This window comes from Myotis myotis, unplaced genomic scaffold, assembly GCF_014108235.1.
Source record: "Myotis myotis isolate mMyoMyo1 unplaced genomic scaffold, mMyoMyo1.p scaffold_m19_p_4, whole genome shotgun sequence".
NCBI lineage: Eukaryota > Metazoa > Chordata > Mammalia > Chiroptera > Vespertilionidae > Myotis > Myotis myotis.
Genome location: NW_023416346.1, coordinates 74270692 through 74295956, shown reverse-complemented (window position 1 = coordinate 74295956; position 25265 = coordinate 74270692). Strand labels below are relative to the sequence as shown.

General features: G+C 39.8%; 1 protein-coding gene across 1 annotated transcript; it reads right to left on the bottom strand.

The window, feature by feature from the left end:
- Window positions 1–712: 712 nt before the first annotated feature.
- LOC118654433 (N-glycosylase/DNA lyase-like) lies at window positions 713–1713 on the bottom strand. Its single transcript, XM_036305756.1, is given in 2 exon segments — window positions 713–1650; window positions 1653–1713. Coding segments are annotated over 2 exon segments (999 nt in total).
- Between the last annotated feature and the right edge of the window lie 23552 nt (window positions 1714–25265).

The following is a 25265-nucleotide window of genomic DNA, read 5'->3' as shown; positions in this document are numbered from 1 at the left end:
CCATGCTTTTGTTCCGGCCTTCCAGTCCAGTTTAAGAACCCATTGTGGCCCTCGAGTCAAAAAGTTTGCCCACCCCTGGGTTAGGGCATAAAATAATTTTTATGCAAAGGGAAATCTAACTCTTGCTTTTTATTTAGATCCTATAGAGTGTGTTGTTGTTGTGTGTGTTTTTCCTAAAGGAGCAATATATATCATACTGCCTCATAGAGTATTCTCATTCCAGAAGCTGCATATTTATAAATAAGAATGTAGCAGATAGAAATGATGTATTTTCAAACATAGATTTTCATTTGATTTCATAACATTTAAAATTCCTGAATTTTAGTTTTAAAAGTGAATGAGGTTTTTTTTAATAAATATAAGCAGAAGGTAAGCCACAATGATGACAGCAAAGAAGATAATTCCTTTTAAGCACCTGTGACTAATTCTTTGATTTTTTTTGTTTTGATTAGGTTTTTTTTTTCCCCATACAAATGTTTCTATTTTATTGTTCCTTCTTGTAATAAAGGGAAGAGGATAAAACCAAAGGTAGCTTTGTCTCCCCAGATAACGCCCCCACCCCACACTGTTATGCAAACTGCTTGGTTTGAGGGTGTCTGGCCCCTGAGGTAGTTGCATGGAGCCGCCCTCCCCACATGAGTCTGGATAGAGGAGAGTATGGGGAATGGAGGGAAAAGGTATTGGGAGAATCCCTTTGTCCTGTGCCCCCCACCTAGACTTCAGGCCCTGTGGATCTCTTTCTATGCTTTGCTGGTGGCTCTTGGTGGGGCTGGCGTAGGTCAGCACTGAACAGCACTGCTTGGGCCCAGCCAGCATAAGGTCCCCACAAGTTCTGGAAAAAGTTTCCTAGTTCCTTGTTGGCCTGGGGGCTTGGACCCTTGCCTTGGGTTGTTGTGGGGTGCCAACTGTAGTCATGTTGGGCAATCTGCCACACATGGACATCCACGGGCACGGCCTGGGGCTTGTCTAGGGCCATCAAGCAGATGCAGTCGGCCACCTTGGTGCCCACTCCAGGCAGGGTGCAGAGGGCCTTGTGGGCCTCTTCGTAGGAGGCCTTGCGCAGCTGCTGCAGCCAGGGCAACCCCCCCTGTTCTTCAAGGATGGCTCAGGCACTGGCATTCACATAGCGGGCACGGTACCCAAGGCCCAGCTTCCTGAGCTTAGCCTCCACCTCTGGCCCAGCCAGGGCCTGCAGGCTGGGGAAGCCATGGTAGGTGACAACATCGAGCTGGATGAGCCGAGGTCCGAAGGCTTGGCAGAGCCGCTCTACCATGCCAGTGATGCGAGCAATGTTGTTGTTGGAAGAACAGATGAAGGAGAAAAGGCACTCGATGGGATCCTGTTGTAGGAGTTGAACACCTTGGAATTTCTGAGCTACTTTTTGGAAGTGGGGGTCCTTGGAACTCCAATGGCGATACAATTGAGCCAGGCTGACATCCAGCTGGAAGTACTGGCACAGGACCTTTAGCTCTTCTGGTGTGGGCCTGCCAGCCTGGCCCCTTTCCCCTCGGTACACAGTGCAGTAGAGCTGCTCCTCGGTCTGGGTCAGTGTCCATACCTGGTCTGCCAGCATGCCACTCCAGTGCTCAGGGTTTTGCTCCTTCCACCCGAAGGATTGTCCAGAAGCTAGAACCAAGTCCAGGCGCACTTGGAGTGTGGACATGGGATGGAGGCCCAGAGAGCCGGGACGGAGGACAGAGTGCGATGCCCCATGCTAACCAAGCAAAAGTGTTTTGATTAGTTTTGAATGATAGTTTACAAAGTTTGAGAGCTACTCACAAAATTTTTAAATTTTCCTTTCAAGAACCTTCACAGACCTTCAAAGCTATCTGATTGCAAGCGGCATATTCAAACAACTGGGTTTTATTACTTTGTTGTTCTTTCATTCAGTCATTGTTATTGTTGTTTTAGTCTCTGAAATGTTATGCCATGCCCTATGTTTTTACTTTCATAAATGAAACATGGTCCTTTACCTCAAATAGGTTAGATCATAGCTTAGATCATATGGGTTTACACAGCCCCATTTAGTCATCAGCCATTATAATGAGGTCAAGCTTAAACTTTAATAAGTTTTAAAGTCCTATTTGGTTATGCAGTAAAGATTTCTGCTCAGCCAGCATGGCTCAGTGGTTGAGCATCAACCTATGAACCAGGAGGTCATGGTTCGATTCCTGGTCATGGCACATGCTCAGGTTGAGGGCTCAATCCCATAGTGTGGGGTGTGCAGGAGGCAGTGGATCAATGATTCTCTCTCATCATTGATGTTTCTATTTCTCTCTCCCTCTCCCTTACTCTTTGAAATCAATAAAACGTATTTTTTAAAAAGACAATATTCCAAGTACAGAGAGACATGGACTATTTAATAATAACATTGTTAATTACAGTTATTAAACTGTGGTTAAATGGCAAGCACTAGCTAAGTACTTTGAATATATTTTATTTATGTCTAACAATTATATGTGGTAGATATGTTAATTATCTATATTTTACTGATGGAAAAATAGAGGATCAGAAAGCCTCAGTAACTGTTCCAAAATTACACAAATAGTAGTAGTGAACCAATATTTGAATCTAGTCATTTGTATACAGTTTGTTATAACTTACTTTAATATATTGACTCAAAGGCCTCACCTGACAGCTATAATTAGAAAATCACAGAATAACAGTTGAAAGAGTAAGCTGAATGTTGTACTATTTTGAAAACAGAAAATTTATTCAACTACTAATATATCCCAAGTAGATTAAAATTTTGGCTTGTACATTTTACTGGGTATGTAAAGGATTCTCTCTCTGAATTTTAGTTTTTCTATATACGAAATGCTTATAATAGCACCCTTCTTTAGTTTTTGATTTTTTTTTTTTGTGTGTGTGTGTGTGAGGATTAAATAATATAGTACATAACAGTTGGTGAAAAACTGCTTTAGGCACTCTGATCCTTTCATGAATGTATCCTTACACCTCTACCCTCTACCTGCTCATAATTCAGCATCAAATAGAATAATGTCTGTCAGGGAAGACAGCCTCTATGCCCTTACAAAAACACTACAGACAGCCTCAATCTTAATGAATTTTTGCCTGTGCATGAAAAAGTGACTACATACTATACCTGAAAAACTCAGGGGAGGCCCAAATAGTGGACCCTGGAAACTCAGAACTCGAAAGTAACCACATAGGATTGCCTGAACATAAATTTCCTAACTAAAAGTGAGTCATGGTGGATAGTCAATCACTTCCTAGGCCAATTCAAAGGCCAATCTTTACCTTAAGTGAGCCTATCTATTATCTTTTTGTATCTAACATAACATACCATTGGAATATCAGTGTAATTCTGCCAGGGCTGGCCAGCAGACCCTGAGTGACGGATGAATGGATTACTCTGACACATTTGCTGCGAAAGAGAGGCTAAGGGATGGCCTGGCTAATGGATCCAGACAACCCTGATTGCCTGCCTCATTAGGCTTTTATTGTCACAGCACTTTGAGATGTTTGAGATAAACTTTATCTTTTAGATACAATCAGTAGGGTAAGTAATATTGGGAGGACACATGTGTTTGTAATGTCCTTTAAGCAAGGACACCCAAAAGATTAAGCAAAAGGATTCCAGTAAACACCCAGGGGTCTGTACATGCACAGACTTGTTTGGAAAGGTCAAGGAATAATAGGGGTGCTGCCTTAGACAATGCCCTAAGTCACCCCTAAGTCGGAATTCCGATAAACAGGGCAGGCGGCCTTCCACACACTTCCCTTTTCTCAGAATAGCCTCCTTACAAGCTTTTCAACCAAGTCTTGTGCTTCCCCACATAATTCCCTTTTCCTGGACTCCTCAGGGTATGCTTACCACACCAGAGCACAAGACCATAGAATCTCTTATTGTTATCTTGTTCCCAAAATACCACCTTTATGTGCTATAAATGTTAACTGTCCTATATCCACCAGTGTAAAAGAAGTATGTGTCTCTCTATTTTACTCTTTATCCAATCTCAGAGATTTCCCCACTTTGCTTTCTCCCACTTTCTTAATGTACCACCAATGGATTTCATGCAACACCCCTTATGTCTCATCCTTTGATTGTAATGTATAAAATAAGCTGCAAAATTGCCATTCTCTGAAGCATTTTCTCAATCCATTGAGATTTTGCTTCCTGGCAATTGTCATCAATTTGGCTCAAATACACTCATAAAAATTCTCTATAGGTTTGGGCTTTTCTTATGTCCATTCCCAACTAATAAATATTTTGAATGCCACACTGAATATATATGTAAGGAACCCAATGCAGAATCAGAAACAGAGTGGATAGTTAATAAATCTTGGTTACTATGGCATTATTGTGAAGTATTAGTCTCTAAGTTTTATAGAGACTAATTTTCAGAAATATTAATCAGTTATTTCCAAACTGACATAGCTTATGAGGGACAGCCCTAAGATTTGAACCCATGACTATCTGATACCAAAGGGTGTTCTTTTCCACCATACCGTAAGGTTCTTGACTTAACAACAACAACAAAAGAACTTCACATAGAATAAAGACAAACCATAGTATTTGAAACCTCCCAATAATCTTACATTTTAATTATTCCTGTGTGTTTATCAACTAAAACAAACTGCATATAGCATGCAGCTTTTTGAAAATATCTGTAGAGAACAATTAGTACTAGTTCTTCAAAAGTAAAATTTTGTCATATATTTATCACAAGTTCTTGTGTTTTGTTTTGTTTTGTTTGTTTTTTTCTGTACTGGTTGTCTACATAGTTGGAAGTGACAATAAAATTGAGGCAGGTATGAAAATTATTCAGAAATAAATAAAGTCATTGGGGACCTCAGTGGGTGTCTGAAAAGGTTTTATATGTCCCTTTATTCTGTTATACCATTATAATAAAAATATATTTTTTAAATTAGAAAATAAATTAAACTTTTGAATGAATATGTTTCATTTTAAAGGACTGACATAATAAAATAGTTTGTGCTCCGTTTACAAATTGTCTATGGAAAAATCATTACATTTTGCATGGCTTCTATGCATTAAAATGTTTCTCCCTAATTATTTGCTAAAATTTATGTTGTCATTCATTTGGCCTTTTTTCCCCCTTTATCATTTCCTTTGCACTCAACCACACAAATGTCACCAGGCAATCTAAGTAAAATAGACCTAAAAATAGATAAATCCGTCAAGTTTAAGTCAGCTTTACAAATTCTCTTAAATAAGTGTTATTATTATTATCAGCTTATTTTGAAATCTAATTTGCTTATCACAAAATTCATCCCTTTAATGTGTAAAAGTCACTTTTAGTTTTTCAGTATATTCTTTTTTAAAAATTTAAATTATTTATTGTTTAAAGTATTACATATGTCTCCTTTTCCACCTATTGACCTTTCCCCAGCCACCCCCACCTCCCAGCACATGCCCTCATCCCTCTACAGTCTATGTCCATTGGTTATGATTATATGCATGCATACAAGTCCTTTGGTTGATCTCTTACCATGCCTCCCCAACCCTCCCCTGCCATTCCTCTGAGGTTTGATAGTCTTTTCAATGCTTCTATGTCTCTGAATCTATTTTTGTTAGTTAGTTTATGTTGTTCATTATATTCCACAAATGATTGCAATCATGTGATATTTATCTTTCTCTGACTGGCTGATTTCACTTAGCATAATGTTCTCCAGGTCCATCCATGCTGTTGAGAATGGTAAGAGTTCTTTCTTTTTTTATAGCAGCAGAGTATTCCATTCTGTATGTGTATCACTGGTTTTTAATCCACTCATCTGCTGATGGGCACTTAGGCAGTTTCCAAATCTTATCTATTGTAAATTGTGCTGCTATGAACATAGGGGTGCATATATCCTTTCTGATTGGTGTATCTGATTTCTTGGGATATACTCCTAGAAGTGGGATTACTGGGTCAAATGGGAGTATAATTTTTAATTTTATGAGGAAAATCCATGCTGTTTTCCACAGTGCACCAGAGTTCATTTTTCTCTATAATCTCACCAGCACTTACAGATTGTTCATCCTATTTAATAAAAGAGAAACATGGTAATTGGCGTACGACCGCTACCTTTCCCATTGGCTAATCAGCGAGATATGCAAATTAACTGCCAGCCAAGATGGCAGCCAGCAGACAGGCAGCTTGAAACTAACATGAGACTTGCTTGCTTCAGTGACGGAGGACTCCAATGTTCCCCGCCTGCCTTGCCGGCCTCTGAGCCTGCAGTTTAAGACACATTGTAACAAATATAGAAGCTAAAAAAAAACCCAGAAACCTGCTTTAGGCCAGCCCGGGATCTCAGAGCTGGAATTGATACAGAGTTTCTATTATAGAACCGAAACAAACCAGATACCTACTTTCAGCAGCTGAGGCCACAGAGCTGGAGCCAAGCCACAGAGCTAAAGCTGGCCCAGAATAAAAAAAGAAAAGAAAAAAAGGAGCAGTTGGAAGCTTCAGTCGGCCTGAAAACAGCCCTCAGCCCCTCACCCAGACTGGCCAGGCACCCCAGTGGGGACCCCCACCCTGAACGGGGTGTGACCAGCTGCAAACAGCCATCATCCCCTCAAGCAGGCTGGCCAGGCACCCCAGTGGGGACCCCCACCCTGATCCAGGACACCCTTCAGGGAAAACCAGCCAGCCCCCACACGTGCACCAGGCCTCTATCCTATATAGTAAAAGGGTAATATGCCTCCCAGCACCGGGATCAGCGGAGCTGCGAGGCCTCCCAGCACTGGGATCAGCATGACAGGGGGCAGTGCCCAAACCCCCTGATCAGCCCTGCTGTGTGCCTGATAAGGGGGAGCTCCCCAACACCCTGATCGCCCTGCGGCTCTGTGTGTGACAGGGTGCGGCGCCTCAACCTCCTGATCGGCCCTGCTCTGTGTGTGTCAGGGTGTGGCGCCCCAACCCCCCGATCCCCACGGGCCCTGCTCTGTGTGTGATGGGGTAGAGCCATAACCTCCCCATCGACCCTGCCCTGAGTGTGAGAGTGGCGGGGCCCCAAACCCCTGATCGGCCCTGCTCTGTGGGTGATAGAGGGTGGCGCCCCAACCCCTTGATCTGCCCTGTGCTGAGTGTGACAGGGGGCGGTGCCCCAACTCCCCAATCGGCCCTGCTCTGAGCCCGACCAGGGGCTGCACCTAGGGATTGGGCCTGCCCTCTGCCACCTGGGAGCAGGCCTAAGCCAGCAGGTCGTTATCTCCCGAGGGGTCCCAGACTGCGAGAGGGCACAGGCCAGGCTGAGGGACCCTCCTCCCCCCTGAGTGCACAAATTTTTGTGCACCGGGCCTCTAGTTTGTTGATACTAACCATTCTGATAGGTATGAGATGGTACCTCCTTGTCATTTTGATTTGGATCTCTTGGATGATTAGTGATGTTGAGCATGTTATCATATGTCCCTTGGCCTTCTGTATGTCTACTTTTGAAAATTATTTATTTAGGTCCTTTGACCTTTTTTTTTTATTGGATTGTTTAACTTGTTTTTGTTAAGTTGTATAAGTTCTCTATAAATTTTGGAGATTAAACCCTTACCAGATGTCACATTGGCAAATATGTTCTCCATGCAGGGGGCTCTCCTGTTATTTTATTGATGACTTCTTTTGCTGTGCAGAAACTTTTTATTTTGATGTAATCCCATTTGTTTAATTTCCCTTTAGTTTCCACTGCTCTAGGAGTGGTATCGGTAAAGTATTTGCTTCGGCATATGTCTGAGATTTTGCTGCCTTTGGATTCCTTTAATATTTTTATGGTTTCCCGACTTACATTTAAGACCTTTATCCATTTTGAGTTTATTTTTGAGTATGGTGTAAGTTGGTGGTCTAGTTTCATTTTTTTGCATGTACCTATCCAATTTTCCCAACATCATTTATTGAAGAGACTGTCTCACCTCCATTATATGCTTTTGCTTCCTTTGTCAAATATTAATTGAGCATAATGACTTGGGTTGATTTCTGAGTTCTCTGTTCTAATCCATTGGTCTATATGTCTGTTCTTGTGCCAATACCAGGAAGTTCTGAGAATAGTGGCTTTGTGAAATAGCTTGATATCTGGTGTTGTGATCCCTCCAGCATTGTTCTTCTTTCTCAAGGTTGCTGCAGCTATTCGAAGTGTTTTTTTTTTCTTCCAGATGAATTTTTGGAGAGTTTGTTCTAGATCTGTGAAATATGCCATTGGCATTTTAATAGGGATTGCATTAAATCTATAGATTTCTTTGAGTAATGTGTACATTTTAATGAAGTTGATTCTACCAATCCATGAGCATGGTATATTCTTCCATTTGTTTATGTCTTCCTCTATCTCTTTTTTCAATATCCTTTAGCTTTCTGAATACAGGTCTTTTACCTACTTAGTTAAGTTTATTCCTAGGTATCTTATTTTTTGTTGTCATTGTTGCCATGGTAGATGGGATTTTTTTTTTTAGTTTCTCTTTCTTTGAGCTCATATTGATGTATAAAGCAGTCTTAGATTTCTGGGTGTTTATTTTGTATCCTGCTACATTGCTGAATTCATTAAGTCTAGTAGTTTTTTGATGGAGTCTTTAAAGTTTTCTATGCACAATGTTATGTCGTCTGCAAATAATGACAATTCACTTCTTTTCCAATTTGGATGCCTCTTATTTCTTCTTCTTTTCTGATCACTATGGCTAACACTTCCAAGTACTACTTCGAACAGGAGTGGTGAAAGTGTGCATCACTGTCTTGTTCTTAGGGGAAATTGTTTTAGTTTTTGCCCATTGAGTATGATGTTGGCTATAGGTTGCTCATATTAGGCTTTAAATATGTTAGGTTTGTCATATAAGGCTTTTATTATGTTGAGGTATTCTAACTTTGCTGAGAATTTTTATCAAGAAAGGGTACTGGGTTTTGTCAAATGCCTTTTTGGCATCAATTGATTTGATTATGTGCTTTTTGCCTCTCAATTTGTTCATGTGATGTGTCATGTTTTTTGATTTGCATATATTGTACCAACCTTGCATATTCAGGATAAATCCCACTTGGTCATGGTGCATGATCTTTCTAATGTAATGCTGAATTTGATTTGCTAGAATTTTTTTTGCAATATTTTAGCATCTATGTATATCAGAAATGTTGGCCTGTAGTTCTCTTTCTTTGTAGTGTCTTTATCTGGTTTGGGGATTAGGGTAATGCTGGCTTCATAGAAAGAACTTGGAAGTGTGCCTTCCTCTTAAATATTTTGGAATAGTCTGAGGAGGATAGGTTTCAGTTATTCTTTGAATGTTTGGTAATACTCCCTTGTGAAGCCAGCTGGACCTAGGCTTTTGTTTGCTGCAAGTTTTTTTTTGTGTGTGATTTTTGCTTCAATTTTCTCCTTAGTTATCGGCCTATTCATATTATTTATTATTCCTGATTGAGCTTTGGAAGGTCGTATTTTTCTAGGAATATGTCCATTTCATGTAGGTTGTCCAGTTTGTTGGAAAAGAGTTGTTCATAGTATTTTTTTACAGCCGTTTATATTTCTGTGGGGTCAGTTGTTACTTCACCTCTTTTATTTCTGATTTAGTTTCTCTAAGTCCTTTATCTTTGATTCTTAGTGAGCCTGGCTAGAGGTTCATCAATCTTGTTTATCATTTCATAGAACCGGCTCTTGGATTTATTGATCTTTTGTATTGTCTTTGTTTTTTTTTGTTTTTTCCACTCTGAACTTTATTATTTCCTTCCTTCTGCTTACTTTGGGCTTTTTTGTTGTTGTTCTTGCTGTTGCTCTCTTTCTAATTCTTCAAATTGTAAGTTAAGATAATTTATTGCCAGCTTTTCTTGTTTTTTGAGGTAGGCCTGTAATGCTATGAACTTCCTTCTCAGGACTGCTTTCATTGTATCCCATAAATTTTGGAGTGTTGTAATTTCATTGTCATTTGTTTCCAGGATTTTTTTAAAGTATTTTTTAAATTAAATCTTTATTGTTCAGATTATTACAGTTGTTCCTCTTTTTGCCCCCATAGCTCCCCTCCACCCAGTTCCAATCCCACCTTCTGCCCTTACCCCTGCCACTGTCCTGACCCATACGTGTATGATTTCTGTCCAGTCTCTTCCAGCAGCCCCCCACCCCTTCCCACCTGAGAATTGTCAGTCCACTCCCTTTCTGTGTCACTGATTCAATTATATTCACCAGTTTATTCTGTTCATCAAATTAATTATCTTCTTAAAGTATACCTTCCAGCATTTCATATAATACTGGTTTGGTAGTGATGAACTCCTTTAGCTTTTTTTTATCTGTGAAGCTCTTTATCTGACCTTCAATTCTGAATGATAGCTTTGCTGGATAAAGTAATCTTGGTTGTAGGTTTTTGCTATTCATCATTTTGAATATTTCTTGCCACTCCCTTCTGGCCTGCATAGTTTCTGTTGAGAAATCAGCTGACAGTCATATGGGTACTCCCTTGTAGGTAACTAACTGTTTTTCTCTTGCTGCTTTTAAGATTCTCTCTTTGTCTTTTGCTCTTGGCATTTTAATTATGATGTGTCTTGGTGTGGTCCTCTTTGGATTCCTTTTCTTTGGGGTTCTCTGCACTTCCTGGACTTGTAAGTCTATTTCTTTCACCAGGTAGGGGAAGTTTTCTGTCATTATTTCTTCAAATAGGTTTTCAATATCTTTCTCTCTCTCTTCTTCTGGCACCCCTATAATTTGGATGTTGGTATGCTTGAAGCTCTCCCAGAGGTTCCTTACACTATCTTCGTATTTTTGGATTCTTTTTCTTTTTGTTTTTCCGGTTGGGCGTTTTTTGCTTCTTCGTATTTCATATCTTTGACGTGATTCTTGGGATCCTCTAGTTTGCTATTGGGTCTCTGTATAATATATTTTATTTCAGTCAGTGTATGCTTAATTTGTAGTTGATCCTATTTCATATCCTTGAGGGTCTCACTAAATTTATTGACCATTTCTAGAAAATTCTTGAAAAACCTTATAACCGTTGTTTTGAACTCTATATCCAGTCGTTTGCTTTCCTCCACTTCTGTCATTTGTGACCTGTTTCTTTGTCTCCGCATTTTTTATGCTTCCCTGTGTTGGTAGAGTGGCTTTATGTGCTAGGTGTCCTATATGGCCCAGTGGCTCAGTCTCCCCAATTACCTGAGTTGGACACTCTTGGTACACCCCTTTGTGGGCTTTGTGCACAGTCTTGTTGTAGTTAAGCCTTGATTGTTGTAGGCATCACTGGGAGGAATTGACCTCCAGGCCAATTGGCTGTGAGAATCAGCTGTGGTTTTGGTGGGAGAACTTCTGTGCTGGAGACACCCTTCTGGGGCAAGACTTGCTTCAGTAAGGCTTTGGTGCTCACTGAGTCTGCCCCCTGAGTGTGTCCCTTATGGATCTGAGGAGTTGTAATCTGGATGGTCCACTCTGACCACTGGGCATACTGTCTCTTGGATCTCTAAGGAGGTGCTAATTTAGCCTCTGCCTGAGGCTACCCAGCAGGAGCTACGGAGAGATCTGCGGATTCCTTTTCTTTGTTTGGAGTTTGGAGGTGCCTAGGTGAGGCCAGCTGTGAAGCAATGCAAACTGCTGTGGGGCCTTGGGACTTCTTTTTGGATGTTCTAGGTGTCTCTGGCCCAGCTGCAGTTAGTTAGGTAATTTTAGATTGCAAAGGGACAGTGCATTCATATGCAAAAGCCTCTGTGCACAGCTTGGGTGTGGCGGGGTCTCAGGGAATCAACAGGGTGGAGCAAGCAGCTATGGCCGCTCCTCAGTCCTGCCCTAAGAGGACCCGGGTCTTACTGTTCTGCGGTAATTACTGCAAGCGCCTCTGAGAGAAAGCTGCCCTAGAGTTCTGCCCAATGCCAGACAGTCCAGTTTCTCCCCGTATGAGTCTGGGTCCCCAGAGACTCACCTGGAACTGGCCTTCAGAGCAGTCAGGAGCTTGAGTCTCCCTCCCGATTGAAAAAGACAACCAAGTTCTCAGCGGCCAGCCTTCCTGTGGTTCTGGATGATGTCCATTTTGTCTTTTAGTTGGTTTTTTGAAGTGGTTGTGTGAAGCATCAATTTCCAGTGTTCACCTATGCCGCCATCTTGGTTTTTCAGGATTTTTGTTTTTTTTATTTCTTCTTTTATCTCCAGTACATTCTTAAATGCCAGCAACCATGACCATTAATTCCCAAGCATTTTCATTACACCCCCTAAAAGCTTATACTCAGTAGCATTCACTTGACATTCCTTCCTTTCCCTCTGCCCCTGCAATGGGATTTGTCTATTCTAGACATTTAATATAAATGAAAACATACAATATATGTCCTTTTGTAACTGACTTAGTTCACATAGCATGTTTAAAAATTCATTCATGCTGCAGCATGTTTGTACTTTATTACTTTTTATGTCTGAACTAGAGGCCTGGTGCACAAAATTCATGCACTGGGGTGGCAGGGTGTTCTTCAGCTCAGCCCGCACCCTCTCCAATCTGGGACCCCTCGGAGGATGTCCGACTGCTGGTTTAGGCCCGATCCCATAGGGCCTAAACTAGCAATCAGACATTCCTCTCACAATCCAAGACTGCTGGTTCCCAACCACTTGCCTGCCTGCCTGTCTGATTGCCTCTAACTGCTTCTGCTTGCCAGCCTTATCACCCCTTAACCACTGCCCTGCCAGCCTGATCAATGCCTAACTACTCCCCTGCCGGCCCAATCACCCCCAAGTGCCCTCCCTGCTGGCCTGATTACCCCCAACTGCGCTTCTCTGCTGTCCTGATTGCCCCCAACTGCCCTTCTCTGATGGCCTATTCACCCCTAACTGCCCTCTCCTGCTGGCCTGGTCCCCCCTAAGTGCCCTCCCCTGCTGGCCTGGTTGCTCCCAACTGCCCTCCTCTGATGGCATGCCTGGTCACCCCTAACTGCCCTCCCATTCTGGACTGGTCGCCCCCAACTGCTCTGCCCTGCTGGCCTGATTGCCCACAACTGCCCTCTCCTGAAAGCCATCTTGTGGCTGTGGGCACTGCCATCTTTGATGGCAGGCAGTCAATTAGAATATTCCCTCCTTATTGGCTGTGGGTGCTGCCATCTTTGTGATGGTGTGAGGGTCAATTAGCATATTCCCTCTTTATTAGATAGGATAATGTTTTATTATATAGAAATACTACATTTTGCTTACCAGTTCATCAGTTGGTGAACATTTAGGTTGTTTTTATTTTGGGCTGTTAGAAATAATGTTGCCACAAAATATTCATGTATAATTTTTTCTGTGGACTAAGTTTTTATTTATTTTAAATGCATGACTAAAAGTTAAATTCTTTGATCATATTAAAATCCAATGTTTAAAAATTTTAGAAACTACCAAACTGTTTTATAAAGTGTCTGCAACATGTTACATTCCCATCAGCAGTGTATGAAGGCTCCTATTCTTCCACATCCTCACCAATACTTTTTATGGTCTGACTTTTTCAAAAATTGATTTTTAGAGAGCAAAACATTGAATGGCTGACTCCTACATGCCCCCTATTGAGTATTCAGCTCATACCTCAGGCATGTGCCCTGACTGTTAATTGAATTGGCAACCTTTTTGCACAGTATGATACTCAACCAACTGAACCACACCGGCGAGGGCTATGGTCTGACTTTTTATTATAGGTTCCCTACTGATTATGAAGTAATATCTCATTGTGGTTTTGATTTGCATGTCCCGAATAACTAGTAATGTTGCAAATACTTTGTGCTTATTCCTTTAATATTTTATAAACAGAGAACCAGCTATCTTATAAGATTAGCCTTTTAGAATGAAACATTCATTCAACTGTTTAATTTTTTCTGGTTTTATTTTTAAATTAAATTTATTGGAATGACATTGCTCTTTTCTCTGATTTTAAAAATGTATTCATTTAATATGGCTCTCTTTATTATTTTGAACATATTTATAACAGCTTATAGACTTCCTAAAGGATAGGTCCTGTTCATTTGTAGAGTGACTTTTTCCTAGGTGAGTTCTGTAAAGTCTGTATTATCTATTATGTGTGGGCACCAAAGTCATTGTTCAATTAGCTTAGTGGTCTGCCAATGATTGGTCAGAGATTTGCTGAAATGTCATGAACTGATACATTTCCCATCTTTTGTCAAAGGGTCTGCATGCCTTCAATGCTCCAGTAGTTTACAACTCTACATCATCATTCACTTTCAGGTTGCATCAGCCCTCAAGGTCATTCACAATTAAGAGATTAGGGGGGTCTTCCCAGATCTTTACTGGACATGTGCACAAGCTTGCCCATGAACATGTCACAGCTTTTCAAAGCCCCCTATATATTTATCATTTCAATTATTTTTTTTTGTCCAGGCTTTTGTTTGCTTTAAATACCATCACCATATTAGGCAGCTGAAATGGTCAATGTGTACCACTGATTTTTTAATGAAAATTCTCTGGACATAGGGATTTTCCCACTGAGTGAGCTCTGAGTTAAGGTAATTACAGATTCTGTAAATGGAGCTTTTCCAGGGAGCTTTCAAACATCAAATAGTTACAATTATTTGAGGATGAGGCTTCCTGATGAGCTCCAAACTCATTATGCCCCCTCTATTGACTGCTGGTGTTCTGTTTCTAAAACTACTGTAGTAGCAAGGTTGCTGGTTTCCCAAGTTTCTGTATAGCTGGAGAAAATGGCATGAGAATAAGACCAGTTACAATGCAACAATGCTTGTTGTTCCTTACAAAATTCAGCATTATTTCTTGAATAAGTGCTTCTCAAATTTCTGCAAACTTTTGGATAAATTTCAGAGATGTGTAAAAGCTGATTTTTAACACTTTTTGACCTTGTTCTCACTGCTTTATGGAAGAGTAGATTTTGAAAGTTTTTTACTCAAACATTCTGGAAATCTTACCTTTAAGACATATTATTTTGTGATAGTAGACAATAGAAAATTATTCTTCAATATTCAAGCATTTGAATGTTACTTTTATTTTTTTAATTTAAACTGAAATGCATTCTAATATTTATTTTCAACTAATATTTATTTCAAATGGATATACATAACATATATACCCATCTTTAGTGGTAATACAATTTTGAAATAAATGATTTTTTTTACAAGGCTTTGGCTTATTCAGTAGCCTTATATTGAATATAACCAAGATTTCTGAGATTTCATACTTGTTCCCATTTCAAAATATGTTTTCAGTTGACATTAAGCTTCTTGGAAATTAATGTGCTATGTCAGATTTATAAGAACATGGTTTTATTTTGACACTGAACATTAAAATTTAGGTCTACACATATAAAATAATTTTAAAATATGTTTATATTTGTGTGGATTCATTATTTTACATTGCTATTTACAAGTTAACCTCACTTTACACTACGGTGATATGTCTATTTAGATTCATAAAAGCTTATAGCTTGCATGTTAGTTCTTCCATATAATTGGTACCAAATGCTTCAAAAACCTTTTAGAAAAGAGTGATATGTGTGTTTTATATGTTTTCATGCTATTCACGTAGCAAATATTTATATAGAAAAGAGCAAGATGAATAAATGATGGAGTGAAAGCAGTAACTCTTTTATTTTTCCTTTGTGGATTTCCTGAAATCATATGTTTTGACCAATTACTTTCACTGTCTATCGAAGCAGTTGAGCATTCTTTGTGGTGCTTCTTCATATTATTCTCCTTAGGTATAGAAACTCTCTTTGAGGCTAAAAAATAGTTTGTATGATATAATTTATAGAAACATTTAAAAGTCTTCAATACTTGGACAGATCAAAGGAAGCCTGAATGATGGAAACTAACTGAACTAGAGAATGTGAAAAAAGTGCCTATTTTGGCTTTCTGTTGTTAGTTTTTTAATTATAATTCTTTTAGATATGAATGTTCAGAAAACTAAGACAGTCAGGAACTTTGAAAAGTTTCCTGGTATAGCCATATAAATTTTTAAAAAAATCTCTTCATCTATTTATATTATTTTGCTAGTCATGATAATTCTGCTCATCACATGCTTACCAGAGATCACACTGTGCTGTATCTGCTGCCTGTGAAAATAAGTGCCCGCAAGAGTATAACATTTGCAGCATACATTACATTTTATCTTTTTTCTTCTGATTATTATAAATTACTATATACTTTTTTTTTATCCCAGAATATTAACTTTCAGATTCTAAGATCATTTGTTTCACACTGTTTTACATGGCTATTTGAGCAATTCTAGGATACAAATTAATCTATCTTTTCAGCACTCACTTGTTGTAGACAGCTATTTCCATGATTCAATAAGTTTATATGTGTATAGTATGCAGAAGAGTACCCTATAGTAATTGCTATAATAACAGTAACAACAATAATAGTATTTTCCCTGGTGCTTTCTTGGTTTCCTAGACTTTTATTTTAGACAAACATGTTATTTTAAGGTATTTATTTTTATTCAAATAAAGCAAACCAATTTAGATGCAGTGCACAGAATACTGAAGTGTATAAAGATTTTAAATTATCTGAATATTGTATCCCAGATAAGTTGCTACTTGACCTCCTGGTTGGTTAATTTCTGTTACAACCCAAATTTGAAGACAACCCAAAACCTCTGGCTCCAGGAACATAGCACTTGATATCACCCACTATCACACTTGACAGCAGTACTCATTGTCAGAAGTAAACCAATCAACCAGGAAACTCAACTATCTCCTATGCAGGGTGAATTCCATTTCAGGACACTGCTCTCAGATATTTAATTAGGAGAGCCAAATTCAGTGTTCTGGAACATGTCACTCCTTATCACTGCTTCTCTTGAGTGGCTTACAAAGTACTTATGCTAATCATGTCCTGATGGCTTGTTCTAGTAGCCCAGTATTGTAGATACTGTTGTGTGCCCCCAATCAGAAATAATGCACTTAACTCCTATCATCCCCAATCTGTGCCAAGTGTTGTATGCTGATTGCTCAGTGCTGAGCCCTACTATAGGTGTTGCTCTCAGTGGAGGAAAGACAATTCATCCCAAGTTATGTATCCACTCTGGGGATGCTGGTATCTACAAACTGGCACAAAGATCTGCTACATTGACCCAGTTCAATACATTGCTAACCTAAGTTATTTTCAGTCATAACAAGTATTTTATAGCTACAATCTAGATATGATCTTTGTCCTGAGGTAGCTTCTTACTTTGAGAGTCTTTTACTTTCTAAAGGGGATAGAGATGAGAAACAGTTTATTTAAAAGCACTTTCTCATTTATATTTTTGCTAAACTTTACTTAAAAAATGATTTTTATCCATATCTTATCATATGCAGATAAGAAAAAGCTATTGACACTTCTCACATTCTGATTGGAATTTTTTTTTTAGCCAAATACAAAGTCACTAGGTATAGTTTAGATATCCATGTAAACACAAGCAACACTACTGAAAAAAATTATGCCACTAAAAAATAGGGGTTTTCTTTACTAGGATCAAATAATAATTTTATCATATTTTAAAGCTCTCATCAACAGTCTTCTTGAAGTTTTTCTGTTTCCACTAAGAGTCTCCTCAAGTTCTCTCTTGTTTCCTCCCACTATCTGGTCTCAAAACTAATGACACATGTTTTAGAAATTATTATGATAACACCTCACCTCTGTTTTCAGTTCTGGTTAACAATTGTGGAGAGAGAAAAGAAAAAAAACCTTCAAATTGGTTAAAGCAATAATAATAATTTATTTTGCTAACTAAAGTAACATTTTGGTATAGTTTCAAGGGGGTAGCTTGTCTCTATTTTTATTTCTATGTCATTAGCTAATGTGGCTTGACTAGGACTATAGGATTCACTTCAAGATCATTTACTCACATGGCTGCCATATTGAAGCTGTTGATTGAGAACTCAACTGAGGTAGTTGACTAAGGTCTGACTATGCTTTGTGGGATGGCTTTAATTACACTCTGTTTACCAAATACACAATAAAATGAGCTGGCAAGTAAAACACCAGAATTATTCAAAAGCTCAGGGATGGCTCTTTTCTATAGCAGGGCCCAGCAAATGGACCCATGGGACAAATTCAGCCTATGGTTCCATGGTTTGTTTGTTTTGTTTGTTTGTTTGTTTTTTAAATATATTTTATTGATTTTTTTACAGAGAGGAAGGGAGAGAGAGAGTTAGAAACATCGATGAGAAAGAAACATCGATCAGCTGCCTCCTGCACATCTCCTACTGGGGATATTCCCGCAACCCAGGTACATGCCCTTGACCGGAATCAAACCTGGGACCTTTCAGTCTGCAGGCCGACGCTCTATCCACTGAGCCAAACCTGTTTTGGCCATGGTCTGTTTTTTATAAATAAAATTTTATTTGGGCATAGCTATTTCCACTTGTTCATTTTCCATTGTTACTTCTGCTCTACAAAGGCAGTATTGAGCAGTTGCCACAGGGACTATATATCTCTCAAGGACTAAAATATTTACCTTCTGTTCCTTTACTGAAAATTTTTTGGACTACAGCTCTATAGGCAACAGTTGACAGTTGTTAATGAACTGGGTTCCTGGATAAGGTCAAAATGAGAAGATTCTGGAATAATAGAGGACAGGTGATTGCACTTCACTGTCATAAGCAAGATGTGTGCAATTGACATGATGAATCACAAGTTGAGACTGGCAGCCATGAGATTATCATTCACAGAAAACTATGGAGAGGTTTAAGTGAACACAGTGTCCCAGCAAGATAGATGGGCAAGTATATCACTCAATTACACAATTATAAGTTGTCAAAGATGAGTAATCATGAGGCTGAAGGCTTCCCTACCCCCTGATGAAAAGTCACAATCCCTTCCCCCTTTTCCAGAAATGAGCTGGTTTTCTAATCCAGAACCCCTTAACTATAGAAAAGGCTAATTTCCCAGGAGAAAGGATCCAGAAACAGTTATACATACTACTGGTCCCCCGAGTCTATCCTCAAAGGTTTTGATTATTATTTATTTAAATAAACACTGAAGAAAGTTTTAATACTTAGAGATTTCAAGGATGGTTGGACCTAGCGTCTGAGTTGTTATTTATACACTAGGACCTAAAATATCAACATAGTTCTACTGTTAGTGAGGCCAGAAAATAAAGGCCAGGAAATAAAAGTCCTGACTTAAGCCTGAGTCACAATAAATTTACTGTCCATAGAATTAACATGCTTTCTAATTGGCAGAATATTTCCAATGGCTTCTTGGCTTTTGAAGTAAGAGATAATTTTGGTACAAGGCCTAAAATGAAGTCACAGTATTATGTGTGCCTTGACATCTTGGGGAAACCATTAGGGTCTGAAATGGCCTAACCACAATTTTCCAAACTTACTCTGATCCTGCAGATAATGTGTCCTAGATAAACAATGCTTCTTATCAAACAGACCAGGTATAATTTATGCTAATCCCCAAGTAGCATTCCCTTCTGAGCTATGGGATTATTTGAACAAGCTAACACATTTCCTCATGAGAACCAGGATGTACCTCATTTTATTGACACAATAAAAAATGTCTCCCATAATTTCTGATTATTCACTCCATTTCCAAATGCAACCCCATGTGACCCTGCACAGCATGTGGTATCCTTCTTCTCCATACTGTGAATATGTGTGACTAATGAATTGCTGTTGATCTCATCTGTCCAGTGTCAAATGTATGTTTGATCAGCCTCATAACTGTTGGGGAATTGGGTAAATAGGAAGTAATTAAAACACTGTTTTAGTGGGAAAAAATAAATTAAAACTTTTTTAATTGCCTTTAGCCCACAGACCAAGATGATAAATCATCAGTAATTCCAGACTGGGGCCCCTAAGTCTATGAAACTATGAATGTGTTTTATTTGAAAAGAGGGTATTTGCAGACATAATTAAGTACATATGAGGTCATAATTAGAGTAGGCTCAAATCCAATAATTTGTATCTTCATAAGATGAGGGAAATTTGTACACAGAAACACAGAGTTGAGAACACAACTATAATATATTATATTTGCCTCTATATGTGAATATAGAGGCAAATAATGGTTTGATGCATCTACAAGCCAAGGCATGCCAAGGATGTGAGCAACCAGCAGAAGCTAGGAAAGGCAATGAAGGATCTTCTCTTATAGCCTTCAGAGAGAACATAGCCATGTCTGAGCATTCTACTAGTAAGTCCTTCTCTAAAAACCTAAGTGTGATTTTCAGGCCTGATAATAGGCAATTATAAAGGCTTTGCCTGGCAGGGCTCACAGGGGAAATTTGCCCTGCACAGACCAGACATGGTGCACAACCATTATATTACAGTCCTTACAGGGGAATACAATCAAGGATGAGGCCCCTCTATCTAGCCATGCTCTTACTCATAGTTACAGTCATAGCACAGGTGTCTTTATTCAAAGGACTCTTTAATAGGTGCCTCTGCAAATACTGAATTATTGGAGGGAGGAGGGAAAATCTTGAAGATAATTGAACTCACTGAACTCTGATGTCCCACTGCACATTCCTTTCACTTATACTCCATCTCATTTTACACATTAACTTTCAAGTATCATATTAACATATTACAAAATTATGCACTACAAAGCTTGTGGTGTTTGGTGGTTTTTTGTTTTTGTTTTTTTTTTTTTTGTTTTTTTTTTTACTTTTATCATATAGAAAGAATAAAAGGATAGAAGAGGTGTTTATAAAATGACAAAACATAAATTTTTGATCATCTGATTCCCAATTGCTAAACATGAGCAGTCTAAGAAGTTAAAGGGAATAGTATTAGGAAAAAATAAAAGATTGTGTAATATTCCACAAAGAGCAGTAAGGCTATGCCTGACTATTCCTTAAAGAGTTGGGGGGGGGGGGGGCTGACAGGGTAAAGAGTAAAAAAGAGTAAATTAGATACCTTAATCTTGGAGAATCATTTGGAAAAAATGGAGAGAATAGGGTACTTATTCATCAACTGACCCTTGATGTCAATTTCTCCATTAATCTATAGGGTCATTAAACATTAAAAAACAGAAAACAAAAAACACAGAAACATATTTTTCAAAGGTACTTATAAAAATTCATGATATTATGGTTGGTTCACATTTTAAACGTTTAGAGTTAAGCTATATCTATGTAATTTGCAGCCTACATTCTTTCACTATAAATATTTCAAAAACTGGGGGAAGAGTGCATTTTTAAAGTTATGTTACTTACATATAACGGCGTGCCTGCAATAGAACTTGCATTGTTTTTGTCCTTTGTTTAGTAAAAGCAAATAACATTTGAAAGTTACAGTTCTGAGGTGTTTTTTTCCTCCCTTATTGTAAAGAATAAATATCACCTGCGGGGTCAAACTACTGATTTATTTTGAAAAAAAAATTAATTGTTAGTAATTTATAAGATAAACAATTTTTATTGAATGTCATAAGAAAAAATAACCCAAATATGAATGAATCATAATTAGATGTTAAGTGCTGCATATTATAGTATAAATTGAGAGAACTGTTAGAAAAAAATCCCCTTAAGATTTACTTGAATCTTCCCTCCCTTGGTAAGAATATCTTATGCATAACAATTATGTTTTACTTTTGAAATATATGTTTGCCAAAGCATGAGATCATAAATCAACCAAGATGGAACAAGCTGAGAAGCATGTGCAGGCCTTCTCTTCACCTTGAGCTGGAGGAGTTTTGAATAGACACTGTACTGAGTTGCTGCAGTACAGCTTGTATTAGAATGCTAGCTACAAGTACTGTTCTATTGTTATTGTTTGTCAGGACAGTGGAGCCAGGTATAGTTTACTAAGCTGTAATATCTTGGAAAGAAATGGAGTTTTCTACTCTGAACCAGCCTACTTAAGCGGTCAATACAAGTTAAGAAAATAAGGAAGGAGGGGAGTTTCAAAATGGTGGCTAAATAGGCAGATGTGTCCTGCACCTTGTCATGGAACAGATAGAAGGAACAACTAAATTGAATAAAATCCACCTGGAATTGGAAAATTAGATATGTTATGCTCAGATTTCAAGACCCCCCAAAGATCCACCAGGGAGCACCAAATCCGATGCAAAAGCATAGAGTCTTTTATTCAACCCGGGGACTTGGTCCCCCCCTTGCCTCCATTACTGGATGCAAGAGAGAGCCCGGAGTTCCAAGAGAACAAAGAATTTATAGGGCTTGGGGTCAGGGGGTGGGGGCACACTCTGACCACTGATTTGGCCGATTCTGGTTGGTTGAGTGAGGGGTGGGGGCTAGTGACACAAGGGCAGGGTGCAGTTAAGGTCTGGCTACACAAAGACAGAGGGGTGTTCAGAATATTTTTGGCCTTGGGCTAGTTTCCCCCGCTTTCCCATTGGCCGAGATAAGGGCAGGCTGAGTAACTGATACATTCTGCGGCTTTTTCTTGGAAGAGGGGTTAAGGACACAGCTATCAGTCCTGTTCTGTCCTTTCAAGATACAGTTGGTGAGACAATCCACAGCCAGAAAGGGCAGAGGACACCTGGAGAATGGTAGGATTGGAAATCTGGGCTGGAGAGAGAGACATGTGACTACCAGGACGAGAGGGTCAGAAAAAACCTGCACTGCACCAAGTTGACATCCCTTGGTGGGGACAGCATAACACTCAACTGTGGGAGGGAGGTCCACAGGGCTGTTGGTGGCTGGGGAATCTAGATCTAAGTCCACAGACATGAGAGGTTGCACCCAGAAAGGCAGTCTGAAGAGCTGCCCAAGCTGTGCAGTGCCGGGGCAGGGAAGACTTGTGGGGGGGGGGGGGCAGGGAACAGCTGTGAGGTTGTTTTGCCTCTGTTTTGTCTACTTTTATTTGCTAAACCCAGTTCATACGACCTTTCAATTACAAACATTCACTAAGGCTGTGGTGGAGGTGGAGGTGCAGATTTGTGGAGGTTGGGGAGAGTCTATGGAGGGGAACAGGACAGGGAGAGGTGACCAGGATTCCGGCACTGAGACATTCCAGACCTTCTAAACCTAAGCAGCCATTTTTCTTCTGAAGAGCCAGCCACTCCCTGTAGCTTCAGGGCAGCTAGTGCAGCCACAACCAGTCTCAAACTTTTTTGAGAAAATAAAGACTCTGAATAGCCCCAGGGAGCCCTCAAGGACTGGGTTGAGGGGCTGATCGGTCCTGGAAAGCAATACAGCAAGACCCCACCTAAAGCCCTTGTCAGAAAAGATGCTTGAGTGGGAGAACCAAGATGGCGGCATAGGTTAACGCCGGAGTTTGCTGCTTTGAACAACTACTTCAAAAGTGAAACCAAAAAACGGAAGGGACATCACCCAGAACCACAGGAACGCTGGCTGAGTGGAAGTCCTACAACTAGGAGGAAAGAGAAACGCATACGGACACTCAGAGGAGGCGCAGTGCTGAAGTCAAATTCTGAGGTGCGGAGTGCGTGAGCGGGCTGGCGGCGGAGGGCGCGGTTGGCGTTTTCAATCGGGAGGGAGTCGCAGACTCTGAGCTCCAGATCCGGGCGAGTCTTTAGGGGCCCAGACTCAAACGGAAGAAGCGGGACTCTCTGGCTTCAGTCAGAGCGAGTGCAGCTTTCTCTCCGAGCTTTGCAGCGGGTGCTGGGACTCAGAGAGGCAGAGCCCCTGGGGACAGGACTGAGAGCCGCCATCACTGCTCTCTCCGGCCCACCCTGTTGATCCTGTGCGACCCACCCTGCCCAAGCCCTGCACACAGGCATTTGCCGGATAGCCTCAGGCAAAGGCTAGATTAGCACCTCCCTAGAGGACAGAAGTTCTCTCACTGCTGACACAGCTGATTCTCATAGCCACTTGGCCTGGAGGTCAAACCCTCCCTGGAATTAGCTACAACAATCAAGATTTAACTATAAGACTGCGAACAAAGACCACTAGGGGGTGCACCAAGGAAGCATAACAAAATGCGGAGACAAAGAAACAGGACAAAATTGTCAATGGAAGATATAGAGTTCAGAACCACACTTTTAAGGTCTCTCAAGAACTGTTTAGAAGCCGCCGATAAACTTAATGAGATCTACAAGAAAACTAATGAGACCCTCGATCTTATATTGGGGAACCAACTAGAAATTAAGCATACACGGACTGAAATAACGAATATTATACAGACTCCCGACAGCAGACCAGAGGAGCGCAAGAATCAAGTCAATGATTTGAAATGCGAGGAAGCAAAAAACACCCAACCGGAAAAGCAAAATGAAAAAAGAATCCAAAAATGCGAGGATAGTGTAAGGAGCCTCTGGGACAGCTTCAAGCGTACCAACATCAGAATTATAGGTGTGCCAGAAGATGAGAGAGAGCAAGATATTGAAAACCTATCTGAAGAAATAATGACAGAAAACTTCCCCCACCTGGTGAAAGAAATGGACTTACAGGTCCAAGAAGCACAGAGAACCCCAAACAAAAGGAATCCAAAGAGGACCACTCCAAGACACATCATAATTAAAATGCCAAGAGCAAAAGATAAAGAGAGAATCTTAAAAACAGCAAGAGAAAGAAACTCAGTTACCTACAAGGGAATACCCATACGACTGTCAGCTGATTTCTCAACAGAAACTTTGCAGGCCAGGAGGGAGTGGCAAGAAATATTCAAAGTGATGAATACCAAGAACCTACAACCAAGATTACTTTATCCAGCAAAGCTATCATTCAGAATTGAAGGTCAGATAAAGAGCTTCACATATAAGGAAAAGCTAAAGGAGTTCATCACCACCAAACCAGGATTATATGAAATGCTGAAAGATATCCTTTAAGAAGAGGAAGATGAAGAAAAAGGTAAAGATACAAATTATGAACAACAAATATGCATCTATCAACAAGTGAATCTAAGAATCAAGTGAATAAATAATCTGATGAGCAGAATGAACTGTTGATTATAATAGAATCAGGGACATAGAAAGGGAATGGACTGACTATTCCTGGGGGGGAAAGGGGTGTGGGAGATGCGGGAAGAGACTGGACAAAAATCGTGCACCTATGGATGAGGACAGTGGGTGGGGAGTGAGGGCAGAGGGTGGGGCGGGAACTGGGAGGAGGGGAGTTATGTGGGGAAAAAAAAAGAGGAACAAATGTAATAATCTGAACAATAAAGATTTAATTAAAAAAAAAAAAGATGCTTGAGTGATTAAGGCTAACAGCAGGCAAACAGGAAAAGCAGGAAGATTGGTCCTGCCTGTTTGCAACAAAGGCTGTGGAGACAGACATCAAGGAGTGGTGGATTACTTGGAACTTCAACTAGGTGCTGACTATCTAACAGGAAACTGAGAAGTGGCAGATATAACAGAAAAGTGAAGTCTTAAACCAGCCCCCATGGGACATTAAAACTTGGCTGAAGCAAACGACACTTCAGTTTTTTATGTTTTATCTTTTATTCAAAAAATTTTTTAAATTTTTTTGTTTTTTTATCTTTTATATTTTTGTATTACTTTTCTTCATGATATTTTTATTTT